This window comes from Prionailurus viverrinus, unplaced genomic scaffold (assembly GCF_022837055.1).
Source record: "Prionailurus viverrinus isolate Anna unplaced genomic scaffold, UM_Priviv_1.0 scaffold_62, whole genome shotgun sequence".
NCBI lineage: Eukaryota > Metazoa > Chordata > Mammalia > Carnivora > Felidae > Prionailurus > Prionailurus viverrinus.
Window position 1 is genome coordinate 619280 of NW_025927624.1, and position 26656 is coordinate 645935.

Genomic DNA, 26656 nt, shown 5'->3' on the forward strand with positions numbered 1-26656 from the left:
GAACTCTCCAAATGTATTTATCCACTCTTTTCCTCTGTTTATTTATCACCTGGAACCTGCGGACATATATATAGCGGACATATATAGCGGACATACTCTACCCAAGATTCTTTTGTTCTCAAAGACTTCATTTTGCACAGTATGAGCAAGATGAGGAATTTTATTTATTTATTTTCTAAAGATATTATTTTTTAAGTTTATTTATTTATTTTTTGAGAGGGATGGGGTGGGGGTGGGGGTGGGGGTGGGGGGAATGGAAGGACAGAGAGAGAATCCCAAGCAGGCCCCGTGCTGAAAGTAGGAACTTTTCCAATACACTTTTCAAAGAGTCCCAGCACGGGGCTTGAGCCAGTGAACATGAGATCATGACTTGAGCCCAGATCAAGAGCTGCACGCTTAACAGACTGAGCCACCCAGGTGCCCCAGCTTTTATCTTGTTTACTTTATGTTTTAAGTGTTATGTATTGTTGAGGGTGAAAGCATGAGCAGGGGGAGGGGGAAAGGGAGAGGAGGGACAGAGCATCTAAAGCAGGCTCTGCGCCAGATTTTATTTTTAAGTAATCTCTATACCCATCGTGGGGCTCAAATTTACAACCCTGAGATCAAGGTCCTATGCTCTACTGACTGAGCCGGCAAGGCACCCCTAAGATGAGAAATTTTACATTGAAGTATTAGGACTTAATCTCAATGGGAAGTTTTCCTCCTTCCTTTCAAAGTTTCTGAAGATAGGAAATTGTAAAAAATAAGCTTTACCTGACCTTCTGAAATTTATGAGAGTAGTAACTACTAATATCGATCGCTGGAAATACTTGATTTTCGTACAATCTGTAGACCTCAATATTTAATAAAATGAACTGTTCCTAGTCATTGGAATCCTGAGTTTCCTGTGGCTTAAACTTTCTTGAGAAGCAAAGTAAGAAGTTCTTAAAAATGTTTTCCTTTTTTAAATTTAGTCCTCTTTTCCTATAATGCTTTTCAGAACTAAAATTTATTTAAGTGCCAATCATATGACTAGAACTGCAATAGACCTATTGTATATACCATCATTTCACATAATGGAAGGCACCAAGATTCTATGGTGTCCCACTATTTTATATACCAATTATTTTTTTAAAGTCCTGCCATTTACAGTTGTAAGACATTTTGAGTTATAAATTGCATTCCAATGTCAGAGATATTAAAATGTGACAAAATAAGCATCTTAGAATCATTGAAATGCAGTATTCTTGCTAATCCTTAAAACATGTCTGCAAAGTAGGTGTAATTGTATCAAGGTACCTAATTGAAGTGTTGTCTATGTAAAGCAGTAGTAATTGTAAAAAATTATATTATCCAACAACTATTGAGATGTTATTTGTGCTAGGAAATGTTCTGAATACTTGCATAGATCCTCATTTAAGCATCACAACGAGGTCTTGTGAGATAAGTACTCAGTATTTTATTTTATTTTATTTTATTTTATTTCATTTCATGGCATTTTATTTTATTATTATCTTTTTTTTTTTTTTTAACCAATCTCTACACCTACTGTGGGGCTTCAAACTCATGACCCTGAGATCAAGAGTTACATGCTCTTCAGACTGAGCTAGCCAGGTGACACGAGACAACTACTCTTTTTATCCCCTTTTGTTGAGGACATTGAGGATAAGTCTAAGCAATAACTAGTGAGTAACAGAGTTAAACTAGGATTCAAACCCAAGTGGAGCTGAATCCCGAGGTCATGCTCTTTCTCTTCAAACAGGCTGCTCTTTTATTAGTGTGATGAGTAATCACTACTAAATATTGTACTTTCTCCAGAGGAAAACTGAATCTTTGTTTTGGAGGCATAGGAATAACATGCTACTTAATGTTTACAATTTCCTGAATTAACTGCAAGGTTTGAGAGAGTGCACTATCATTTCCTAAAAAGTCCTCTCACTTTTTTAGGACTGCTCTCCATTTGGCCTGTGCCAATGGCCATCCAGAAGTGGTGACCCTCCTAGTAGAGAGGAAATGTCATCTTAACCTCTGTGATCATGAAAACAGGACAGCTCTCATGAAGGTATGTAGTACCAGCTATGTCTGCCTGAGATGGATTTGATGTCATTACTTAGAATGAAAATGAAATTATTGCCTTGAAACAAAACGAATTGGTGAAACCTGTGGCATGCTTACTTTAAATTCTCAGAATTTACACTCTGTTTCTTGGCATATCACTGACAGGCCGTACAGTGCCAGGAAGAGAAATGTGTAAACATACTATTGGAAAATGGTGCCGATCCAAATATTAGGGATGTGAGTGGCAACACTGCTCTCCACTATGCGGCCTTTGGTGATAATATATCCATAATAGAGAAGCTGCTGCTATACAATGCGAATACTGAAGCAAGAAATAAGGTAAAGAACTAATTTATACATTATTTGAAATTTTATATATATACATGAATATTTTAGCCTCAAAATGTTTTATTTCACACACACACACACACACACACACACACTCACTCACTCACTGAATTCTATACATCAGGCCCTGTCATAATGGAAATAACTCCAATGCCAAGTCAGGGAGGGCTAGAAAAAGGCAGTGCCCACAGAAAGGGCAAAGTTGTATCTCCCAGCCACCCTCCCACCCCAGAAAGAAAATGTTTCCATTAGTGCCTACAAGTGGATGGTAGTCTCAGAGCCCATAAAGACTAAAGGTCTAGAGGGGAGTGAGGTGATGATGGAGGCTGGGTGCTATGCAGGGGCTTAGGCAAGGGGTGCTGCTGGGGATAGGTGGGAGGAGGAATGGAGACCCAGACCCAGCACGGAGAGCTTGGATGTGTGCAAGCGGGAGGAGAAAGCAGCAGGTTGTAGGTGCTGGGCACTGCAGGCCCCGGTGCTCTGAAGATGAGGGCATTGGGGTCAGGTCATGTCTTGACATCCAGCAAAGGCATCTACTTGTGTTGGTAGCCACTCGGCCAGCCATGTACCATGTTGGGGTGTCCCACTTCAGAGAGTGGCTCCTGCTCAACCTTGTGTAGCTCCTCAGCAGGGTTGTAGCTGTACATGGGGAGTAGATGATGGCCACACTTGATGGCCCACCTTCCTTTTCTTTGACATGCATTACCTTTCACTGCTGAAGCCCCTAGAGGAACACCCTTGGTTGACATGGGCAGGGTCAATTTTACGTATATGGAAGTTCAAGGATTCCCTGAATGAAAATATTTGGCAATAACTTATTTATCTAAGATTTCTTCTTCCTTCCTTCCTTCCTTCCTTCCTTCCTTTCTTCTTATTTTTTATTTATTTTTGAGAGAGACAGAGACAGAGACAGAACAAGAGGGGGAGAAGGGCAGAGAGAGGGAGACACAGAATCTGAAGCAGGCTCCAGGCTCCCAGCTGTCAGCACAGAGCCCAATGCAGGGCATGAACTCATGAGCCATGAGATTAAGACCTGAGCCGAAGTTGGATGCTCTACCAACGGAGCCACCTAGGCACCCCTAAGATTTCATTTTAAATGAGGATACTTTTAAATAAACAGAGAATACTGCTTTGTTTTATGTATTTATGGCAAATATTTATGAAAACAATATATTTGTTAAAGGTAAAACTTATTTTGTTTCCAAATATTTTTCCCATCCAATTTTTTTTATTAGTGGAAAACAACACAGGAAAGCAAAATTTGCCCTAGGCTTTGTCTTAAAACTCAAAGAAAACAAATGCATTTTACAATAAAAAACATCACTGCTGTTGACAAGTTCCTATTTGATAAAAAAAGTGATTTATAAAAATGGGATTTATCTTTTATTGGCCAAGGCTTAAGAGAAAAAAGGAGAAAGGAGGGAGCAGTCAGAACTAAGTAGGCCAATTTGGAAATTTGACAAGTGAGATAAAATAACAAGAAGAGGCTGTTTGTTTTATTGTTTTTTTTCCCCTTCAGTTTATATGGTTAGTCAAGGAGTCTTCAATTTTTGAGGGGAATAATTGTTACTTAGGGAAACAGTGAGTTGCAAACCTGCCTAGAGACCAAGTGTAGGAGGACTCAGAAGAAATCAGATTGGCAGTGAACAGGTGGTTGATTACGTGGGCAATGAGAAGAAAGAACAAATAATTAACTGTCATATAATCCTATTCTGGCAGAAACAGCCACTTAGGTAAGAGTCTAAACTCTGCTCTGAAATCTAGAATATCTTGATGGGAAGTAAGAAGTTTAAAAGTAATGCAATCAAGTTGCATTTTGACTTTACATTTAGTCCCTGTTCTACCTCTGCTCAGGGAAATTAAATGCAGTTTTGATAAGTCATTCTTTTGGCTAAATCTTCAAATGATAGAGGGAGTTGGCCACATAGATGAGACTGATGTGATTGTCTGCTGCACCACTCTCAGCTAGAATTGTGGTGGTGAATCCCCGTGCCTGGGGAAGTTTCAATTTTTTTTAAACAAGCCTAAACTCTCTCCTGAAGAGTTTGAGTAAATCTAGTAACATGTATACATAGGCATGGATATTTAGAAATTTTTTTTTGAGACTGTGCTACAACTCTTGGTTAAGAACTACTGGGGTGTGTGGGTGGCTCAGTCGGTTAAGCATCTGACTTCAGGCTCAGGTCATCATCTCACAGTTCACAAGTTCTAGCCCCGTGTTGGGCTCTGTGCTGACAGCTTAGACAGAGCCTGGAGCCTGCTTCATATTCTGTAGTCTCCCTCTCTTTTTGCCCCTCCCCTGCTCGTGCTCTTTCTCTCTCTTCCACAAAAAGTGGACATTTAAAAAAAGTTTAAAAGAAGCTAACTACTGAATGGAGGGGTACCCAGGTTTTTCAGTTGATTAAGCGTCCGACTTCCACTCAGGTTGTGATCTCATGGTTTGTGAGTTCGAGCCCCACATTGGGCTCTGCACTGATGGTGCAGAGACACATGAGAGTCTCTCTCCCTTCCCCTCCCCCACTCGCTCACGCTTGCTGTCTCTCTCTCTCTCTCTCTCTCTCTCTCTCTCTCTCTCTCTCTCTCATATTCATAGCCATTTGGTTATTACAAGCAGTGTTTTCCTGATTGCAATAGGAGAAAATCTTGAATCTTTATTAGTTGAAGCTATGTGACCAACTGTCTTATGATGTCTGTTAAATTCATATAGCCCTGGCATAATCCAAATGGTAGTTTTAAACATGGAAATGCAGTTAGTGACAATACAGTTGGGAATTGTTTTCATAATTTAGTTTCAGCATAGTTGTGAACTAATTTGTCTATTTGATTAACAGTCTGGGAGAATTAAACACAGATAGATTGCAGTTTTAATAAGCGTTGGAAAAATTCTTAAGGTGGGTGTTACGAGTCTTTTTGTTGTGATTCTTTTAGACAGAGAGAGTGTGAGTGGGGGAGAAGGGCAGAGGGAGAGAGGGAGAACCTCAAGCAGGCTCCAAGCTCAGTGCCAAGCTTGATGCAGGACTCAGTCCCACAACTCTGGGATCATGACCTGAGCTGAAGTCAAGCATCAGATGCTCCACTGACTAAGCCACCCAGGCTCCCCTCTTATGAGTCTTAATAGCACTTTTTATTACATGTTGGGGCCTAAGTTTTTGGGAAAACATGATACTGATACTTCAGGAAAGATTTACATACAAATATATGCTTTATGCACAACCAAAATACCCGTGGGCTATTGACTAAATTTGGCCCCTGGATGTGTTTCGTTTCCTCCATACATTGAGTCAACATTTAAAATTATGACACTCATGCAGAAATCTGGATTTCAGACTTTTCTTATAGAATCATACCTGGTACTTTGAGCCCATACTACTGTTTGGTATGCATTCCAGCGGCTGACCTTTTTGTATGAGGTATGGGTGTCTCCAGTTTGCTACTGTCCCCACTTAGGTTCTTCACTTACTCGAGTCACCTACTTTGCCTCCATAAGCATTGTGTTTACAATTACTGTTTTATGATATATATATATATATATATATATATATATATATATACACACACACACACACAAACACACATATATTTATACACACATATATATACATATATATGTATATGTGTATATATATATATATATATATATATATATATATATATATATATTTAGACTGCGCTAATCAGATCTCTTTTGGACACAAAGAAACCTTGGTAATTTTTTTTTAAAGTTAATTTTGACAGAGAGAGAGAATCCCTAGGAGGCACTGGGTTTGAACTCATGAATCATGAGACCATGACTTGAGCCAAAGTCAAGAGTCAGATGCTTAACTGACTGAGCTACCCAGGCGCCTCTGTTTTATGGTCTATTTTGATAAAGATTTCAAGGTTTTCAAGGCAATCCATATTAATTTATAATATATATTTTGTATTTTATGTTAATGTCTTCGGAACAGGATTGAATTTTCCAAGTTAGACTTTCTAAGTTGTTTTTGTATTGTATTCATTTTTTTAACGTTTATTGATTTTTGAAGGAGAGAGAGCACATGCATGAGTGGGGGAGGGGCAGAGAGAAAGGGAGACACAGAATCCCAAGCAGGCTCCAGGCTGAGCTGTCAGCATAGAGCCCAATGCAGGGCTTGAACTCACAAACCATGACATCATGACCTGAACCGAAGTCAGCCTTTTAACTGACTGAGCCACCCAGGTGCCCCATAAGTTAGTTTGAAAACAAGACACTTTTTCCTTCTGTGTACTATGAATAATCGTATTCCTGGGGTGCCTGGGTGGCTCAGTCGGTTGAGCGTCCGACTTCGGCTCAGGTCATGATCTCGCTGTCTGTGAGTTTGAGCCCCATGTGGGGCTCTGTGCTGACAGCTCAGAGACTGTAGCCTGCTTCGGAATCTGTGTCTCCCTCTCTTTCTGCCCCTTGCCCGCTCAGGCTCTGTCTCTCTCTGTCAAAAATAAATAAACATTAAAAGAAACAAAATTTGAATAATCGTATTCCTATTGGAATATTTGCAAACTGTATTAGATTAATCATGGTTACAGTTGAATAGGTTATGCCTATTGCAGCAATATTCTCTTTCTCCTCAGCATTGTTCCCTAAAAATGCAAATAATGTGGTCACTTTCATTATGCTAAAAATGATCTGTATAAATCAGTGTTTGAATTTTTATTGATAAGCCATTATATTTTTATTTCCAATTTATATTTTGCCTAAAATATAAAGTAAGTAGCTATTCCAGTGGAAACTGGAATACAACTAGAATACAGATTTTTTTAGAAGTAGATATGTATTAGGGTCCCAGGATTATTATAATTGACAATAAAATTTCATATGGAGCTTCCTAACAGTTAAGATAAAAATTTAGCATTTTATAATAGGAGAAAGCCCATGGGCTATTTAATATTAAGTAATCAAAGTTCATTTGAAGCTTAACTCTTGGAGTTCTGAGCCCATCTCCTTGGTGACCCATTTGGAGCAGCGATGCCTTATGTTGACATCTCGGATGTGAGTGGATCCTGATACCACTGACAGAAGACAAGCAAGTTTGTATAACTTGGGGAAAAGCTTCACCTTTATCGGAAATCTCTCCAAACTATATCCCTGAAACTCTGATTCCTCAAATGTGAATGTTTGCCACAAAAAGGATTGTCAAATGGGGACTGAGCAGATTTACATGGATTTCTGTAATGCCAGACATATAATGCAGTTTTATAATATTTCTCAAACATAGATGATCATGAAATCTTTCCATTGGGACATAGTACTTACCTTCTGGCAAAGAAGGTATTCTTTGGAAGATAATTTAAGAAACACTACTCCAGAGATCATCATTTAGGTTATTAATTCAGTAAAAGTACTTAAAGCATATACTGCTGTGTTTTGGAGTTTGGAGATACAGAGATAAGAAATAGCCCCTGCTCTCAAGAAGCACTTGGTTTAGATAGGGAACAATAACTACAGTATACCATGATAAGTACTGTGATAGAAGCAACGATCTTGGAACCAGTGAGTGTTTGAAGTGAGTTTGGGAGAATGACTTCATATAATCTGTTGAAGAAGGTGGAGAAGGGCTATTTCATTAAAAATTTTTTTTAATGTGTATTTCTTTTTGAGAGAGAGAGAGAGAGAGAGAATCTGGAACAGGCTCCAGGCTGTGCGCTGCCAGCATAGAGCACAATGCAGGGATCGAACTCACAAACCCTGAGCTCATGACCTGAGCTGCAGTTGGTCACTTAACCAACTGAGCCACCCAGGTGCCCCAGTGGAGGAGGGCTATTTTAAAGAGAAGCAGCAGCAGGTGAAAGCACAGTGGTGGGAAGGAAGAGGCCATTTTTTATTTACTTTTTGTATTATATGTTTAAGTTTAGAGGATCTTTTGTATGTTTTAAAATTCCGTATGGAAAGGTATAATTTTGTAAATTCTAAATTGTTTTTGCTCTTTTACAGGATAACATCACACCACTTCTAGTTGCTGTAAATGAAAACAAACAGCAAATAGTGGAAGTTCTGGTAGAAAAGGCAGCAAATATACATGCAGAGGATAAATTAAAAAGGTGCAGTAGTTTTCTTTTAAACCTTAGTATGGTTCTACAGTGGTAATAATTATTCAAGTCAGGAAGATTAACTTCAGAAGAAGAAGATTAATTTATAATTATATAGTGAAAAATATCAACACATCACCAGTTAGGTAGAAAGCAATTATTCTGACTGGGCAACATGAAGAACAGGGTATAGCAGAATTCATATTCCTTGATGATGTTGACTCATGTCATTTGCAGTGTTTATTTTTAAGTAGGTTCCATGTTCGGCGTGGAGTCCAACGCTGGGCCTGAACTCATGACTCTGAGAACAAGACCCGAGCTGAGGTCAAGAGTCTGATGCTTAACCGAGTCACCCAGTTGCTCCTGCAATGTTTTTTGTTTGTTTGTTTGTTTTTTGTTTTTTTCTGCCACATGATTTTGTGTTAACTAAAGGGATTTCATTTTAGTTTTATAAAGGGTGGACTCTCAGCTCTTAATTTACTTAATGGCACAATATTGGCCTTCTTAACCCTTTTATGGTATTTTTTACACTTCTACTTCATAGAGGCACTTGGGTGGCTCAGCTGGTTAAGCATCCGACTTTGGTTCAGGTGATCATCTCATGGTTCATGGGTTGAACCCCACATCAGGCTCTGTGCTGACAGTGCAGAGCCTGCTTCGGATTCTCAATCTCTCTCTCTCTCTCTCTCTCTCTCTCTCTCTCTCTCTCTCTCTTGTCTCTCTCTGTCTCTCTCTCTGTCTCTCTCTCTCTCTCTCTCTCTTTCTCTCTCTCTGTGTCTCTGCCCCTTGCCCACACTCTCGTGTGCACTCTCTCAAAATAAATCGTAAATAAACTTAAAAAAAAAAGAATTTCTACTTCATATACATTTTTCCTTCAAAGATGTATATTGGGGTGCCTGGGTGTCTCAGTTGGTTAAGTCTATGACTTTGGCTGTGGACATGATGTCATGGTTCGTGGGTTCGAGCCCCACGCCGGGCTCTGTGCTGACAGCTTGGAGCCTGGAGCTGCTTTGGATTCTGTGTATCCCGCTCTCTCTCCCTCTCCTTGCTTGAGCTCTGTCTCTCAAAAGCAAATAAATGTTAAAAAAATTCATATTAAACATAAATAGGAGTTGTTGTGTCTTTTGGATGACACTTTTCTTTAAATTGCTTTTTTTTTTCTTTTTTGAGTAATACTGATGTCGTTAGGTGATCTCTAAGTGATGATTAATTACTATTACCAAGTCTCATCAGGTTTTATCCTTTTTCATGTCCAGTATATGTATTTTTGATTTTATTTTCAATTGGTAGGAGTAGAAAGATGAAAGATAACTTTAACTGTATAGACTTATCCTTTAATGAGGATAAGTTATAGGTGGGTGATAAAGAAGGAAGAGATGTGCTTTAGATTCACACAAGACTAAGTTGATTCATAGCTTTCCTACTGGCTAGGTGTTGTGACCTTGGGAGTGTTACGTATCATCACTAAATATGTTTCCTGATATGAAAAGTAGGATAATAATATATCCTTCAAGGGTGGTTGTGCGTAAATAATATTTTATATACATAGCATTTAATTTAGTGCCTACCATATGCTTATCAGCATCGTTAACTGTATTTATGCCTCTTTTGTTAGCATTCACATTAAAATATTATCATTTTAAGCCTGCAGATAGTTTTTATACTTGCTTGACCTCTAGATGGCTTTGAAGTGCACTGTATCAGATTAAGGAAGACGTGGGGAATTATTTTTTTTTAATCTTTACCTATTCAGATAAGTGACCTAGCATAGTTTCTTGTTTATCAAAAGACGTTAAATTAGCAAGTCTATAATACATTACCCAAGTGGGACAAGAAGCTTCCTTTCTGTCCCTTCATTTTGCTCTTGGAGATCATTTACACAGATGAACACTGAAACATGTGAATGGTCGATTCTGAACAGATAGGCAAGATATTAACCTGATAAAGTATATCAAATTAGCTGTTTAAATAACTCTAAATTCCTAAGAGTGAAGTTATCTCTGTTATTTTAGAACACCCTTCATGCTTGCTGTAAATTATGACTCAACAAATGTAGTCAGGCTTCTTCTTCAGCAAGGTATTGATCCCTTTCCTCAAGATGTATATGGGTGGGCTGCAGATGAATATGCTTATATTAAGGGTTTTAATCTGTAAGTGTTTGTATTAAAATGCTAGTTATTACTAAACTGAGGTTTAAAATAATTTAACTGTTAACTTCGTATGTAACAGATGGGATTTGGTAGTTTGATCAGGCAGTTTTGGAATGGCAGTCACTTAGTCCACAACATTAGCCAGAAGTCAAGCAAAGGACTAGACTAGTTGGAAGTAGGAATGTGTGCAGGATTCTTTATCTCAGGACTTTTGAGACATTTATCCTCCAGGATCCTAACCTTATCCATTTCATTTCAAGTATAACCCCTCTGCATGGGACACAAATAATGTTACATCTGTGTTTTCTAACTAGTAACTTGGGTCTTGAAATGTTCAGTTTTGTAGAAGACCCTCTACTTTCCTTTGAGGGCTATCTCCTGTACTCTGTCCCTTGAATTTTCCAAGAACCTAAGGAGCACGCTAAGACCAAAGAGACAGTCCTCTTTCACAAGTCATTTGGAGGGGAAAAAAGGACATCCTGATCATTCTACAGTTTCCTTTGATTCTGTTGCTGCAGAATTGCTGTTGAAACTGGTGCTGTAGTCTGGTTGTGATTGACCTTTACTCCCAGGATTCCCTTGCTGATCCAGAGTTTTCAGTCTTCATGGTGTTCCACACTTAGATTTCAAAGCTACAAAGTTTCTTTGTTCACTGCACGTGCACATATGCTCAGCAGCTATCCCAAAGCACCAGCACCCTGTTTGGGCAGCTGGGCCTCCTGGCTTTCGCCATACACCCTTGTCCCTCCACACTCAAAGACCTTATGTGGAACCTATATCTTAGCCTAGACTTTCCTTATGAGTTACCCTTTGAGGATCTTGTTTTTTTGTTTTTTGGTTTTTTTTTTGTTTTTGTTTTTTTTTTTGTTGTTGTTGTGGTTTTTTTTTCCAGAAAATGTTAGTTGGGACCATTCTAAGCTGTCAGAGAGGTTCAAATGATGCTGCAGGAAGAGATCGGACTTCTCTTTCTCCTTTGTTAGCAGATATGTACCCCTGCCTTTTTTTAAGTAGGCTCCAAGCCCAGCGTGGAGTCCAACATGGGGCTTGAACTCATGAGCCTGAGATCAAGACCCAAGCTGAGATCAAGAGTTGGATGCCCAACGGACTGAGCCACCCAGGTGCCCCTGGACCACCGGTTTAAATCCTGTGGAGCATCTTTTTCTGAAGTCATGGAAGGTCTCAGCTTGCCCTTCCCAAAGTAATGAGCATCACCTAAGAGGCCATGGCCTGAGAGGCCATGTTTTGGGTATAGTATCTCACTAAATCCTCTTATCAACCTTATAAACTAAGGCAATAATTTCCCTTGTTTTATAGAGGGAGATTTTGAGCCAAAGAGAAGTGGCTTCTCCAAGAACAAATAGCTATAGGTTATAGAGCTAGGACTTCTGAGTTCCAAATACTTTCCATTCTGGCAAGCGAATTCTAATTATTCTCATTTCTATTTGATGTATATTTACTTTTGATAGAGGGAGATGGAGTACGAGCTGGGGTGGGGGGTGGTTGCAGAGAGAGAGGAAGACACAGAATCCAAAGCAGGCTCCAGGCTCTGCGCTGTCAGCACAGAGCCCGACGTGGGGCTCAAAGCCATAAACCGTGAGATCATGACCTGAGCTAAAGTTGGATGCTTAACTACCCAGGTGCCCCTGGCAAGCTAGTTCTAATTTACTAAGCTAGAATGCCCTCAATTCATGACTGGTTCATCTTTCTGTTTTTTTCTTCTTTAAGCACAGACTTAATGAAAAGCTTCTAGAATGTACAAATTCGAAGTACATGGGGTAATTAAAGTTTTGATATTTGCTCTGATATTATTTGAAATACTCTAAGAATTTGATGTATTTGGTAAATGTTTTTCATATCAGTGTTAAAATAGTAATATTATTTATCACCCTTTTTTATACATAGCAGTTACGAAATAATTTGCCGACATAAAGAAGAAATCATGCTTAAAAATTCTTTGCAAAACAGCCATCCTGGTAAGACTTTACATAGTGAATTGCTCTTGGTGGTCCTAACATAAGTAAAGTCAGAGTAAGTGTGTTTTGATAATGAAAGAACAATGAAGAAAAGAACACCAATGTGTAAATTGCATGTATATTTTTTCTTTCTTAATTTCTCTATAGTCTAACGTTCAGAATTATTTAAGAAGTTAACTGTAGGTAATTGAAAATATGAGGCAGTATTATCTGAAAAGAAATTCATTATTTTAGTCATGACCCCTAAAATACCATGTGACATCTTTGTGTAATAAATACGAAAATGCTTTGTTAACTGTTTATTTAATTTTGAGAGAGAGAGAGAGAGAGAGAGAGAGAGAGAGAGAGAGCAGGAGAGGGACAGAGGAAGGTAGACAGAGGATCCAAAGCAGGCTCCACCACTGACAGCAGAGAGCCCAATGTGGGGTTCGAACTCGTGAGCTGCGAGATCACAACCTGAGCCAAGGTCAGATGCTTCACCAACTGAGCCATCCAGGTGCCCAGAGAAAAAAAGATTTTTAAGTTAGTATGTTTTATGTTTCCTCCATAAACATATTATAACAAATTGCACTTGTTATAAAAATGGATCTTTTATAAAATGTTTACAAATGGATCATATTTAGTAAATATTGTTACCTAGCGATTTGTCTCATTAAAAAATGAACCAGCCCTCAAACTGGGAATTCTACAGTACTTTCCTGGTACCATAAACAAATGGCAAATAATAAGAACTGAAAATCTTAGCTAGTGTGCAGCACTGCCAATGAGATTGTTTTTTTACAGATAGCTTCCACGAGTACTGAAGAAAAGCAATGCCTTGTTGAGAGGCATAGGTTATTTCACATATTGTCTCAACAAGGTCTCACCATTATCAACTTCACTCCTCATAAATCAAGACAGAATGAGAGGGGCGCTTGGGTGGCTGTGTCGGTTAAGTGTCCAACTCTTGATTTCAGCTCAGGTCATCATCATCTCACAGTTGGTGAGTTGGAGTCCTGTGTCAGACTTCTCTGTCGGGCTCCTTGCTGACAGCTCAGAGCCTGTGTGGCATTTTCCCTTTTCCTTCTCTCTCTGCCCCTCCCCTGTACATGCATGCTCTGCATCTCTCAAAAAAAATAAACATTTAAAAACAACAACAACAACAAATCCAGAATGAGATATGTTGACTTCATTAGAACAATGTTTTCTTCTGTTGGAGAATTGTCATGACACTGTAATTTTGTTAGAATAAGATACTCTGTTGCCATTAGTCAAAATTTTATCTTCATAAGTATTCAAATAGGGCAACTTGGGCTCCAGAAATTATAATAACAGCACAAAGATGTTTCACAATCACACACACACACACACACACACACACACACACACACAAATGCTACTGTTGCTCCCTAGTGGTGGCACCTAGTGCACTGTACAATCTGAAAAGTAGGAAGAAAGCTTTAACTTGGCAGACTGTTACCAAAGAACTTCTGTAGCTTAGTTTTGGAAGTTACAGGAAAGGCAAAGATAGAACAGACAGTGTTTTGATCATTAAGCTGCTCATAACAGAATAGAGCTGTCCCTGTGGTTTTTGAAACAGAAAAGTTTCTGTGGTTTTTAAAAATAATTTTCAAAGGAATCATTTTTATTCATGTCCATTTGTTCACTTCACAAGTAACTCTTAAGTGCCTGTTAGCTACTAAGTGTTATCCCATTGTTGTAGAACACAAACATTCAAAAACCAGTCTCTGCACCCCAGGAGTTTGTTGTTACCACTGCCATTTGTATTATTTACTCTATTTAGTGCTTACTGGGTGCCAGAGTCTCATAGAGCTTATAATTATCATTGTTATTTTGTATTGGCATTTGTTCCAGTTACCGTAAGTTCCCGGTGAGGAATCTGAGTTTTCAAGGACTGGGTAGAATCTACGGTAAGCATGCAGAGTGAGGAGTTCAGTTTTCCAGGTAGAGAGGCAGAAGGACCAACATTTGTATGTTTGACAATGTTTGTAAACTATCACGATTACGTATTTGGCGGAGTACACAGCAGTGCAGAGGTGAAGGTGTACGAGTGAACTTAGCAGGATTTATGAGCAGTTGGGTTTTGCTGGTAGAAAACGTGTGCTATGGGAATGGTTGGGAATGAGGTGAATACCTAGATAAGACAAGCTTATGGAAGTTTGTTAGTGCTATAGAAAGGCCTTGGGAAATTTCTTCGGTAGAATGCTTTTAGCGGCAAATAATAGGTGACTTCTAACAGTGACTAAAACAGTAGGAACCAGAAATGATTTGATGGTTCAGTGATGTCATCAGGATCCCAGTCATCACTTGTTCAGTTCTGGAGTTGGTGGTATTTTTATTTCTCCTTTACAGGGTGGCTATTTAGCAACAGCTCCAGGTATCATATTCTCACATGGCAACATCCAGTGGGTTGGAAGGACTGCTTTTCTTTAGGTGTTTCTTTTCACTAGGAAGAGGCTTGCAGTAGACTTCCTCTAACATTTTAAAGACTAGGTTATGTCACATACTCATTCCTAAACTGGTCCCTGGTAAATCAGGTACTGTGATTAGCTTAGAATAATAGTTTCTCTTTTTGAAGCCAGGGTGAGGCCACCTTCTCTGTGTATGGAGACAATAAATATCCAAATAAAGTTGTGATTCTCTAGCAAGAATGAAGACTATGGAATGGTTCTTAGGGAGGGAACCAGCAGTATTTGATGCAGGGATTTTGGAGAATTTGAAGCAGAAGACTAATAAGATTAGATTTGAGTTTAGGACACTCTGGTTATGGCATAAAATACAGATCACCAAGCCTTTTTCCTAAAGAGCCAGTGAATATTTTAGGTGATGTGGTTTCTCAGCTCTGCCCTTGTAGTGTGAAAGCAGCCATAGCAATATGTAAGTGAAGACATGGGGCTATGCCCCAATAAAACATTATTTACAGAACGAGATGGCAGGTTGGATTTGACCTGTGGCCGTAGCTTGCTGAACCCTCATATGGAGGATAGGTTATAGGAAACCACACAAAGAGACTGGGAGGCAAAGGAAGCTCTTGTTTTCTTAGCCTAGTATTAGTCCATTGTGAAACTTTCAGCTGTGTAGTTTGAAAACGTCAGGGGGTTCAATTTATTCCATTATTTTTTTTTCAGGGTCTTGTGTCTTTCTCATTTGTTTTGCTTATTTTTTTTTTATTCATTTAAGAAATAACAATAATATTTTGTGGCTTTTTTTTCCCCTGCGAAAATCATCAGTTAAGAACTCATGTTTGACTAGGGCGCTGGCAGGGAAAAGACAAAGCAGAGACCAAAACAGTATAGTAATACGAATCTGTGATTCCTGAATATGAAAAGTTAAGGGGTGAGAGAGAACTCTCAGAAGATTCAGAAGTTTCCAGGTTGTGTGCCAGCATGTAAATTGGACATGAAAAATGTGTAGGACTTTATCAGATGAACAGAGGAGAGCAGCAGGAATGAGGATACAGTAATTATGACTTTTGATTATTTTGGCAGTGATTGCCTTTAATAGGTGAAGTATATTTTTAATTTTCTAAGAAATTAAGGAAAGGAAAGAAACAAAAAACTATAATCAGTAGTATGTTTTTATACTGGGTCTGATAGTTCTGTTTTTTCTAGAACAATCCCTGTTACTTCTTTTCATTCCTATCTGCCAGAAAAATGAACTAAGTCCTAGTTAGTTGGAAAAATTAACTGATTTTTCATATTTGAGAGGAACTTGTGTATGGTAGAACATAGTGGCAACCACCAGGATTCACTCTCTCTCTCTCTTTTTTTTTTTCTGAGTAAAATAGGATTGTTGCTTGTTTCACACTTTGTTACATCATGATTTCATCTATTCCTTTTAAACCTTTCTTCTCATGGATATATAGGAATGTAGGAATTTTCAAGGCAAATACCAAGAAAAAGAGATTCCAGGAAAGGTATTCTGTGACATAACCTTCTGACTGTAACCACGTGTATGACATCAACCCAAATAATAAAATTTCATATAATGCATTGTGATAGAGGCACCACAACAACACCCAGATTTGATTATTCACTGGAAGATCTCACAGGACTCAGCATATAGTTGTTGCCTATGGTTTGTTATGGGGACAGGCTAGAAAGGCCAATCAGCACAGACAAATGGTGCATGGGGTGAAGTCCAGAGTAGACCAAGCACAGGCTTCCAGGAATCCTATCTTTATGGAGTTAGCAGGATGTGCTTAATTCCTCCAGCATCAAATTAGGACAGCACAAGTGAAATGTTGTGGGCCAGTACGAGGCTTATGGATACTCAGTGCCCGAGGTTTTCATCAAATGCTAAGCACATAGGCATCTTCTCCTTAGCATGTCCCAAAATTCCAGGTTTCCAAAAAGAAATCAACTGTACGGCCTTAAGCACACTGATTTTTACCAATACTTAGGCACAGTGAGCTTCTCTTACCAAGCTAGGGAATGGTGGAAACCTTCCTTAAATCCAAGATCCAAGATATATATATCTTTCAAAGGTTTAAAAGAGACTATTGTTCATACTATATTCCCAATCCTACTTATGTACCTGTTGAAAAATGTATGTTGTTTACACTTACCTTATTTGCTCACATTTCTCCTTTTCTTCCTTGTCTTAAGCTCATGCTTCATTGATTGGTCATGTCTCATTATTTTTTTCCTTTTTTCCTCTTCTCCCCCGATGCTTTTAAATATATTTTTGATGTTTTTAAGTTTATTTATTTTGGAGCGAGAGAGAGAGACAGAGTGCAAGCGGGGTAGGGTCAGAGACAGTGGGAGACACAGAATCCAAAGCAGGCTCCAGGCTCGGAGCTGTCAACACAGAGCTCAATGTGGGGCTCAAACCCACAAACCGTGAGATCATGACTCATGAGCTGAAGTTGGACGCTGAGCTGACTGAGCAACCTATGTGTTCCCACCACCATGCTCTTTTTTAATGGTTTACCCCTACTCTAGTATTTCCCTGCAGGAAACATTACTTTAGTGTCTGTTCTTTTAGTACATCACTTTCTGTCGACTCCATTGTCAACGTATTGGTTATGGAATTCTACTGTCTGTGTGTGGTTTTCATCCATGACTCATTGCCGCACAAGGTTTATTATTCTTTTTCTCTTTCTTGGAAGGAGCTGAGCTAAATGTTTTTGTAATGTTTGTATTTCTCCTGGAAAGGGAGGGAGAGAGAGAGAGAATGAGCAAGTGCTAGTAGGGAGGGGCAGACAGAGAGGGAAGGAGGGGATTTCAAGCAGGTTCCACTCTGTCAGCACAGAGCCCGATGTATGGCTTGAACCCCACTAACCGTGAGGTCATGACCGGAGCTGACATCAAAAGTGGGTCACTTAACTGACTGAGCCACCCAGGCATCCCAGAAGGAGCTACATTTAAACAGTCATATTTGTCTTTAGTGTTTTGAGAAACAGAAGCCACTTAAACTGTTTGCAATTCCAACTTACCAACATAAGATACTACTGAAGAGTAAGTTTGTATATTTTCTCTTACAAGAGATAGTTCATGCCAGTCTAAATCATGCAAACACTTCACAAGATAACATATTTAAATTTCTTAGTGTTAGTTTTTTCAACATGCTTTCAATTACCTAGGGTTCATTGTTTATCTGAGGTTACTTTAGTAAAGTATTTACCCGATATTAATCAGTTACAGGTACGGCGAGTAACATTTGGGACTACCTATGAGATCTCTTGTAATCCTCACCACATAAGGAAATGGAGACTGGTAATAAATAGTAAACGGCATAACTGAGATGTGAATCTACATTTGAATGATTCCAAAGCCTGTGTTCCTTGTGTAATGGTGCTCATTTGGTAATGGTGAATATTACAATGATGTTATCGAATTGGATTCTTGTAATCCTTAAAGCTATTAATTCTTTTCTAGAATGTCCGGAAATCACGCATAGCAAAGCTACTGCATTCTTCTTGGCGATTCATTAAAAACAGTAAGCTATTGGAAGAGTGTATTATTCACTAATTCTTGTCCATTCTTGTGTTATTCACTAATTTGAAGTTACAGATATTTTCATGTCCTCTCTACTTTGTTTTCTACTAAGTGAGAGAAAAACGTGGCACTATGAAACCAGAAGATGGAACCTTATCTGAGGACAACCATCCTCATTCTGAAAATAAAGATATGGCTGAAACTCTTTCCAAACCACCAGTCAGAGTTTACGGCGATCCTCTTCCTGTCTTACCATCATCTAAATCTCTTCTGAAACCTTCTCTCAAGACGTTAGCTGTCCTTGGTCTTGCAAAGGTAAGTTGTTTTGTTTTATACTGCCCCACCCGTACCATCCTCTTGCTCCTTACAATGATGAAAAGGATCTTAGGAAGAAATGGAAGTCCTCAAGATCATAATAGAAATCAGTGTAATGACAACAGAGAGGAAGGTACAGGATTGAAATTTAGAAAGTTTGGTGGGAGTAGATAATTCTCGGGTATGCCTTTATGGAAGCAAAGAAGGAGAAGGCAGCTGGAAAGAATAGCTAGATGCATATGAAGATGAGGAGGGGGGTGAAGGGGAAGAATTCATTTTAGGAGGGCGAGATGAACTTAAAGTATGAAGAGTTGAGAGAAAGTATCATAAAATCACAGCAGCAATAGTGGAATTAAGGCAGAGCAGATGCTCTCTGAATTATAAAATGTGGGAGGAAACATTTTAAGTGCAAATTAAGAAAAAAAGCCATGTAACAACCAAAAAAATGCTTAGACTTTTCTGAATGACTTACAGCTGATTTCTGTGAAGAACCGAAAGAAATTTTTGCCCTTGCCTTTCAGTTTAATAAAGGTGATATCCTAGATTTAGTTTAGCAAAACGTGTGTTTCTAAGGAATGCAAAGTGAAATCTGTTTTAGTCCATACCAGGTTGATTGCGAATTTTCACTGTTTGGTTATTGTCTTTCTTGGGGTTTCTAAGGTAACCTGTGTGGTAGAATCTTGGTATATTTTAGGTCTTTTGGAGTAGAAAGAGAGGAAATAAACATTTATTCTTTTCATTAAATAAAATTTCTGGTGATGTAAATAAGGTTCTTTATCCGTGAAATGAAAAACTAAATTTGAAGCTGCAACACTGAATTTGTTTTTTGTTTTTTAGCTTATTTATTTATTTTGAGAGAGAGAGCAAGCAGGTTGGGGACAGGGAGAGAGGGGAGAGACAGAGAGAATCCCAAACAGGCTCTTCATTGTCAGCACAGAGCTCGACGCACAGCTCAGACTCACAAACCGGTTTGCAAGATGACGACCTGAGCCCAAATCAAGATGCTTAACTGCCTGAGCTACCCAGGTGCCACTTAAGCTGCCACATTCTGAAAGAAAAAATATATAAAATATGTTTTCTGCATTCTGATTTATCTTTCTTTAATTTTAAGTTTTCAATTGTTTATGTATTTTGAGAGAGAGAGAGTAAGACAGAGGCAGAGAGAGAGAGAGAGAGAGAGAGAGAGAGAGAGAGAATCCTAAGCAGGCTCTGTGCTGCCAGTGTCAAACCCAACACAGAGCTTGAATAACCTGAGCCAAAATCAAGTTGGACGCTTAACCAGCTGAGCCACCCAGGTGCCACTCTTTTTTTAATAGTATCTGCATAGAATAGACACATACACACATTCCAGATGAATGAACTCAACACGTATACATTTTTGTCTAATATGAACTCTTTGTCATAACAGAATCATAAGGTATGAAAGGTTGCCAAGAGGGTATACAAAATTCGTTGTAGGAGGTGATTTTTACTTTTTCGAAGATTTCTGACAATAGATACATTTTTAAAACAATATTTATTTATTTTTGAGAGAGATGGAGCATGAGCGGGGGAATGGCAGAGAGAGAGGGAGACACAGAATCTGACGCAGGCTTCAGGCTCTGAGCTGTCAGCACAGAGCCTGACACGCGGGGATCAAGCTCAGGAACCATGAGATCGTGACCTGAGCTGAAGTCGGATGCTTAGCCGACTGAGTCCCCCAGGCACCCCAAGATACATTTTATATTATTCAGGGGAAACTTTAGTATTCATAGTTGTTCGATTTAGCACGTAAATTCTTTCATGTCTAAAACTGAGAAAGACTGCTGAGTTGATTTTTTTTTTTTGGTCCCTTTCTTCTTTCCTCCTGGGAATGTTCAGTCTTCCTTGATAATCAAACATGTATTTGAAGACTTTAAAATCTTCAAATTGGATGATCATAAATATATTAGTTGCTTAATACTAGATTCCTTCTGGGGTCCTTAATAACCTTCCTATATGGTGTAGATAGGAAATTAGAGCTCTTCATATGCTGTTCCCAGTGGAATAATAAAACTACATGAAGTTTAAAATCGGTTTTTATATTTTTCTTAGACATCGTGGTAGTACTGGAAAATGGCTCAAAATTCTGTAATCCTGTATTTCTCTTCTATACTTTAAATCTTGTCCCTTAAGATTAACTTTTTTATTCGTTTTACTATTTTTTTTAATGTTGATTTTTGAGAGAGAGTGAGGGAGCATATGAATCGCAAGCTGACTCCATGATTCGTGTGGACCTGACGCAGGGCTTGATCCCATGGCCTTGGGATCATGACTCGAGCTGAAACTAAGAGTTGGATGTTCAACTGACTGAGCCACCCAGGCGTCCCAAGATTAATTTTTAAAAAGCAGTATTCTTATAAAATCCTGAATTAGTGTTTCACAGTTAAAACTTTTTATGACTTTTACTTCTATTCATTACAGAAATGACTATTTGTGTATATTAGTAAAAGCATATTTTACATCCTTAAAACTACTGTTAAAATATGGAGTTGAAATCTTGAATCTCATGTTTTTTTCCCCTGCTTTTGTGATTGTATTATTTTTACTCCTTAAGAATATTTTTAGTGTTTGTGTATTTTTGAGAGAAAGTGAGGGAGAAGGGGAGGGGTAGGCAGAGGGGTACAGAGGGTCCAAATCAGGCTCTGTGCTGACAGAAGAGAGCCTGATGCGGGGCTCGAAGTCATGAACCAAGAGCTCATGACGTGAGCAAAAATCGGAGACTTAACTGACTGAGCCACCCAGGCGCCCCTCCCCTGTTTTCATTATTATTCTTTATTTGTTCTTTATTTTTATCATTTGACAATTTAGTGTCCAGTTAGGGAATATATTATGTACATTGTAGTCTTGGCTTAGGGAGTAGATTCATGGAATTCATCACTTCCGGATAACCCCAGGGCTTATTCCAACATGTGCCTTCCTCAATGCCCACCATCCCTTTTTTCCATCCCCTTTACTCCCCACCCCCATCAACCCTCAGCTTGTTCTCTGTCTTTTAAGACCATCATATGGTTTGCCTCCCTCTAGGTATTTGTAACTATTTTTTTTCTTTCCCTTCCCCTATGGTCTTGTGTGAAGTTTTCAAATTCCACATCTGAGTGAAAACATATGATATCTTTCTCTTGACCGACTTATTTCATTTAGCATCATACCTTCCAGTTGCTTCCACAGTGTTGCAAATGGCAAGATTCCATTCTTTTTCATGGCCAGGTCGTATTATTCCGTTGTAGATAGACCACCACCTCTTCTTTAGCCATTCATCGGTTGATGGACATTTGGGCTCTTTCCATAATTTGGCGATTGTTGATAGAACTGCTATCAACTCTGGGGTACAACCCCTACAAATCAGCACTCCTGTATCCTTTGGATAAATGCCTACTAGTGCTGTAATTCTATTTTTAATTTTTTCAGGAACCTCCACACTGCTTTCCAGAGTGGCTGCACCCGTTTGCATTGCCACCAACAGTGCAAGAGGGTTCCCATTTTGCCACATCCTCACCAACATCTGTTATTTCCAGAGGTGTGAATTTCACCACCACACTCTGACTGATTGAGGTGTTATCCCAGTGGGGTTTGATTTGTATTTTCTGGATGATGCGTGATGTTGAGCATCTTTGCATGTGTCCGTTGGCCATCTGGGTGTCTCCTTTGGAAAAGTGTCTATTCACGTCCTCTGTCCCTTTCTTCGCTTACTTGGTTTTCGGGTGTTGAGTTTGGCAAGTTCTTTATAGACTTTTTTATCCTAACCCTTTATGTGATATGCCATTTGCAAATACATATCTTCTCCCATTCCGTTGGTTGCCTTTAAAGTTGTTGATTGTTGTCTTTGCTGTGTGGCAGCTTTGTATCTTGATGAGGTCCCAAAAGTTCACTTTTGCTTTTATTTTCCCTTGCCTTTGGAGACATGTCAAGTAAGTAATCGCTGCAGCCGAGGTCAGAGAGGTGGTTGCCTGCTTTCTCCTCTAGGATTTTGATGGTTTCCTGTCTCACAGTAAGCTTTTTCATGCATTGGAGTTTATGTTTGTGTAAGGTGTAAGAAAGTGGTCCAGGTTCACTCTTGTGCATGTTGGTGTCCAGTTCTCCCAGCACCATTAGCTAAAGAGACTGTCATTTTTGCATTAGCTACTCTTTCCTGCTTTGTTGGAGCTTAGTTGGCCACACATCGGTGGGCCCATTTCTGGGTTCTCTATTCTATTCCATTGGCCTCTGTGCTTGTTTGGAGCTAATACCGTGCATTTGAGGAGTCCAGCTTTGTAGTACAGGCTAAAGTCCGGGATTGTGATGCCTCCCCCACTCTGGTTTTCTTTTTCAACCTTACTTTCGTTGTTCTGGTCTGGGTCTTTTGTGGTTCTCTCCAAAGTTTAGGATTGTTTGTTCTAGTTCTGTGAAGAATGCTGCTGTTATTTTGATTGGGATTGCATTGAGTGTACAGATTGCTTTGGGTAGTATTGACATTTTAACAATGTTTGTTCTTGCGACCCATGAGCATGGGATATTTTCCGGGTTCTTTGTGTGTTCTTCAGTTTCTTTCATAAGTTGTCTATAGTTTTCAGCATACAGATCTTTTACCTCTTTGGTTAGGTTTAATGCTAGGTGTTTTATGGTTTGGTGCAGTGGTAAATGGGATCGATTCCTTGATATCTCTTTCTAATGCTTCATGATTGGTGTATAGACATGCAACCGATCTGGGTGCATTGATTTTAATCCTGCAGCTTTGCTGAATGCATGTATCCATTCTAGCTGTTTTTTGGTGGAGGCTTTCAGGATGTCCACATAGATTATCGTGTCATCTGCAAACTGTGAAAGTTTGACCTCTTTTTGTCAACTTGGATGCCTTTTATTTCATTTTGTCGTGTGATGTCTGAGTCTAGGACTTCCAACATTATGCTAAGCAACAGTGGTGAGAGTAGAAATCCCTTCATGTTCCTGATCTCAGGGGAAAAGCTCTCAGTGTTTCTCCATGGAGGAGGCTATTAGCTGTGGGCCGTTCATATGTGGCTTTTAGGGTTTGAAGGTCTATTCCTTCTATCCGATTTTCTTGAGGGTTGTATTAAGAAACGGTGCTGTATTTTGTCAAATGCTTTTCCTGCATCTATTGACAGGATCATATGGTTCTTATCCTTTCTTCTCTTCATGGGACGTGTCATGTTGATTGATTTGTGAATATTGAACCAGCCCTGCTGCCCAGGGAAGAATTGCACTTGATCCTGGAAAATCATTCTCTTAATATACCGTTGCAATACATTTGCTAGTATCTTATTGAGAAGGTTTGCATCTATGTTCATCAGGAACATTGGCCTGTCATTCTGCTTTTTAGTGGGGTCTCTGTCTGCTTTGGAAATCAACATAATGCTGGTTTCATAGAAGGAGTCCAGAAGCTTTCCTTCTGCTTCTATTTTTTTTGGAACAGCTTGAGAAGAAGAAGGATTAAATCTGCTTTAAATGTCTGGTAGAATTACCCTGGGATGCCATCCTGCCCAGGACTCATATTTGTTGGGAGATTTTTAATAACTGATTGAATGTCTTCACGGGTTATGGGTTTGTTCACGTTTTCCATTTCTTCCCGTTTGGCTTTTGGTAGTGTGTGGGTGTCTCGGAATTTGTCCATGTCTTCCAGGGTGTCCAGGTTGTTGGCATATACTTTTTCATAGTATCCTCGGATCCTTGTTGTATTTTTGTGGTGTTGGTTGTGATCTCTTGTCTTTCATTTGTGATTTTATCTGTTTGGGCCACTCTTTCTTCTTTTTGAGAAGTATGGCTAGGGGGTTATCGATTTTGCTTATTTAAAAAAAAACACATCTCTTAGATTGATTGATGTGTGCAACCTTGTTTTTGGATTCTAGAGGATTTATTTCTGCTCTACGCTTTTTTGTTTCCCTACTTCTGCTGATGTTGGGCTTTCTTTGCTGCTGTGTTTCTAGTTCGATTAGGAGTGAAGTTAGTTTCTGTATTTGGGACCATCCTCGCTTCTGAAGATAGGCCTGGATTGCAATGTATTTTACTCTAAGGACTGCCTTTGCTGCATTCTAAAGGGTTTGGATTGCGTTTTTTCATTTTCATTTGCTTCCATATGGTTTTAAGTTTATTCCTTAATCGCCTGGTGGACCCATTCTTTCTTGAGTAGGAACTTCTGTAACCTCCATGCATTTGGAGGCTTTCGAGTTTTTGTTCTTGAGGTTGATTCCAAGTGTCCGAGCGTTGTGATCTGAAAATATGCATGGTAGGATCTCAGTACTTTTATATTTGTGGAGGGATGTTTTGTGACCCAGGATGTGATCTATATTGGAGAATGTTCTATGTGCACTTAAGAAGATGTGCATTCTACTGCTGTTGGATGAAAAGATCTCAATATATCGGTGTTGATATCCCTGTATATAAATGTATATATTAAGGCCAATATATATCTATGTATATCGGAATACATCTGGTCCAATGACACATTAGATCTGTGTTTCCTTACGGATTTTCTGCCTTGACGATCCGCCTGTGGCCATGAGTGGAGTCTTAAAGTCGTCTACAATCACGGTATTTGTATGTATACATTTATTCATGTTTGTGATTATTCGATTCATATGTGTGGGCGTTTCACTTTGGGGCCATAAACATTTGCAATTGTTAGCTCCTCTTGATGGATAGACCCCTTAATTATGACCCAATGCCCTTCTGAATCTGTTCCTACAGTCTCTGGTTTAAAATCTAGTCTTTCTGGTGGAAGTGTGGCGACTCCAGCTTTCTTTTGACTTCTAGTAGCATGATAGGTGGTTGCCCATACCTTCACTTTGAATCTGGAGGTGTCCTGGGGTCTAAAATCAGTTTCTTGTTGACAACATATAGATGGATCTTGTTCTTTGGTTTTGTTTTGTATTTTACCCATTCTGATTCCCTGTGTCTTTTGATTGGAGCCTTGAGCCCATTCACATTCAGAGTGATTAGTTAAACATATGGATTTAGTGTCATTGTGTTATCAGAAGGTTTCATGCTTTTGGTGAGGCCTCTGGTCCTTTGTAGTCTCTGCTGCGTTCCACTCACAGAGTCGCCCCTTAGGATCTCCTGTAGGGCTGGTTTAGTGGTCATGAACTCCATTAGGGTTTGTGCGTCTGGGAAAGCCTTTCTCTCTCTTTCTATTCTAAATGACAGCCTTGCTGGGGAAGGGATTCTTCACCGCAGATGTTCCCATTCAGCACATTGACCGTTTCCTACCCCTCCCTTCTGCCCTGCCAAGGTTCTTTGGACAGATCTGCTGCTACCCTTATGTGTCTTCCCTTGTCGAATAAGACCCGTTTGTCCCTAGCTGCTTTCAGAATCCTCTCCTTATCTTTGTAGTTTTCCAGTTTCGCTATGGCATGTCATGGTGTTGGCCTGGGTTTGTTGATTTGGAAAGGAATTCTTCTGTGCCGCCAGGACTTGTATGCCCGTTTGCTTACCCAGATGAGGGAAGCTCTCAGCTATAAGTTGTTCAAAACAACCTTCTGCCCCTTTTTCTCACTCGTCTTCTTCTGGGACTCGTAGGATATGGCTAATATTTCATCTCACCAAATCCCATAGGTCTCTATACCTGCCTCGTGATCTAGTCATATCCTTCCTTTCCTTTCTCTGCTTCACCTTTGTCCACCATTGTATCTTCTGTTTCACCGATTATGTCTACTGCTTCTCCCATCCTTGCTGTCAGTGCATCCAGTTTATTTTGTAACTCGTTTACAACATTTCATATCAGCGTTTTTCGTGACGATTCCTTAGGTCCTTGATCTCTGAAGCAATAGATTGTTGTCTTCTATGCGTGGTTTTAAGCGCAACTATGCATCTTAGGAGTGTCATTCCAAAAATGTGCTCACAA

At 39.3% G+C, this 26656-nt stretch overlaps 2 protein-coding genes across 2 annotated transcripts in view; one reads left to right on the forward strand and one right to left on the reverse strand.

The window, feature by feature from the left end:
- LOC125159788 (ankyrin repeat domain-containing protein 26-like) overlaps positions 1-26656 on the reverse strand; it is a 708468-nt gene that overhangs the window by 388346 nt on the left and 293466 nt on the right. The window lies entirely within an intron of this gene.
- LOC125159799 (ankyrin repeat domain-containing protein 26-like) overlaps positions 1-26656 on the forward strand; it is a 156737-nt gene that overhangs the window by 3184 nt on the left and 126897 nt on the right. The window contains exons 2-5 of the mRNA XM_047848414.1: positions 1927-2041; positions 2203-2376; positions 8333-8439; positions 12480-12550. Coding sequence (XP_047704370.1) covers positions 1927-2041; positions 2203-2376; positions 8333-8439; positions 12480-12550 — 467 coding nt within the window. The remainder of the gene's footprint in view (positions 1-1926; positions 2042-2202; positions 2377-8332; positions 8440-12479; positions 12551-26656) is intronic.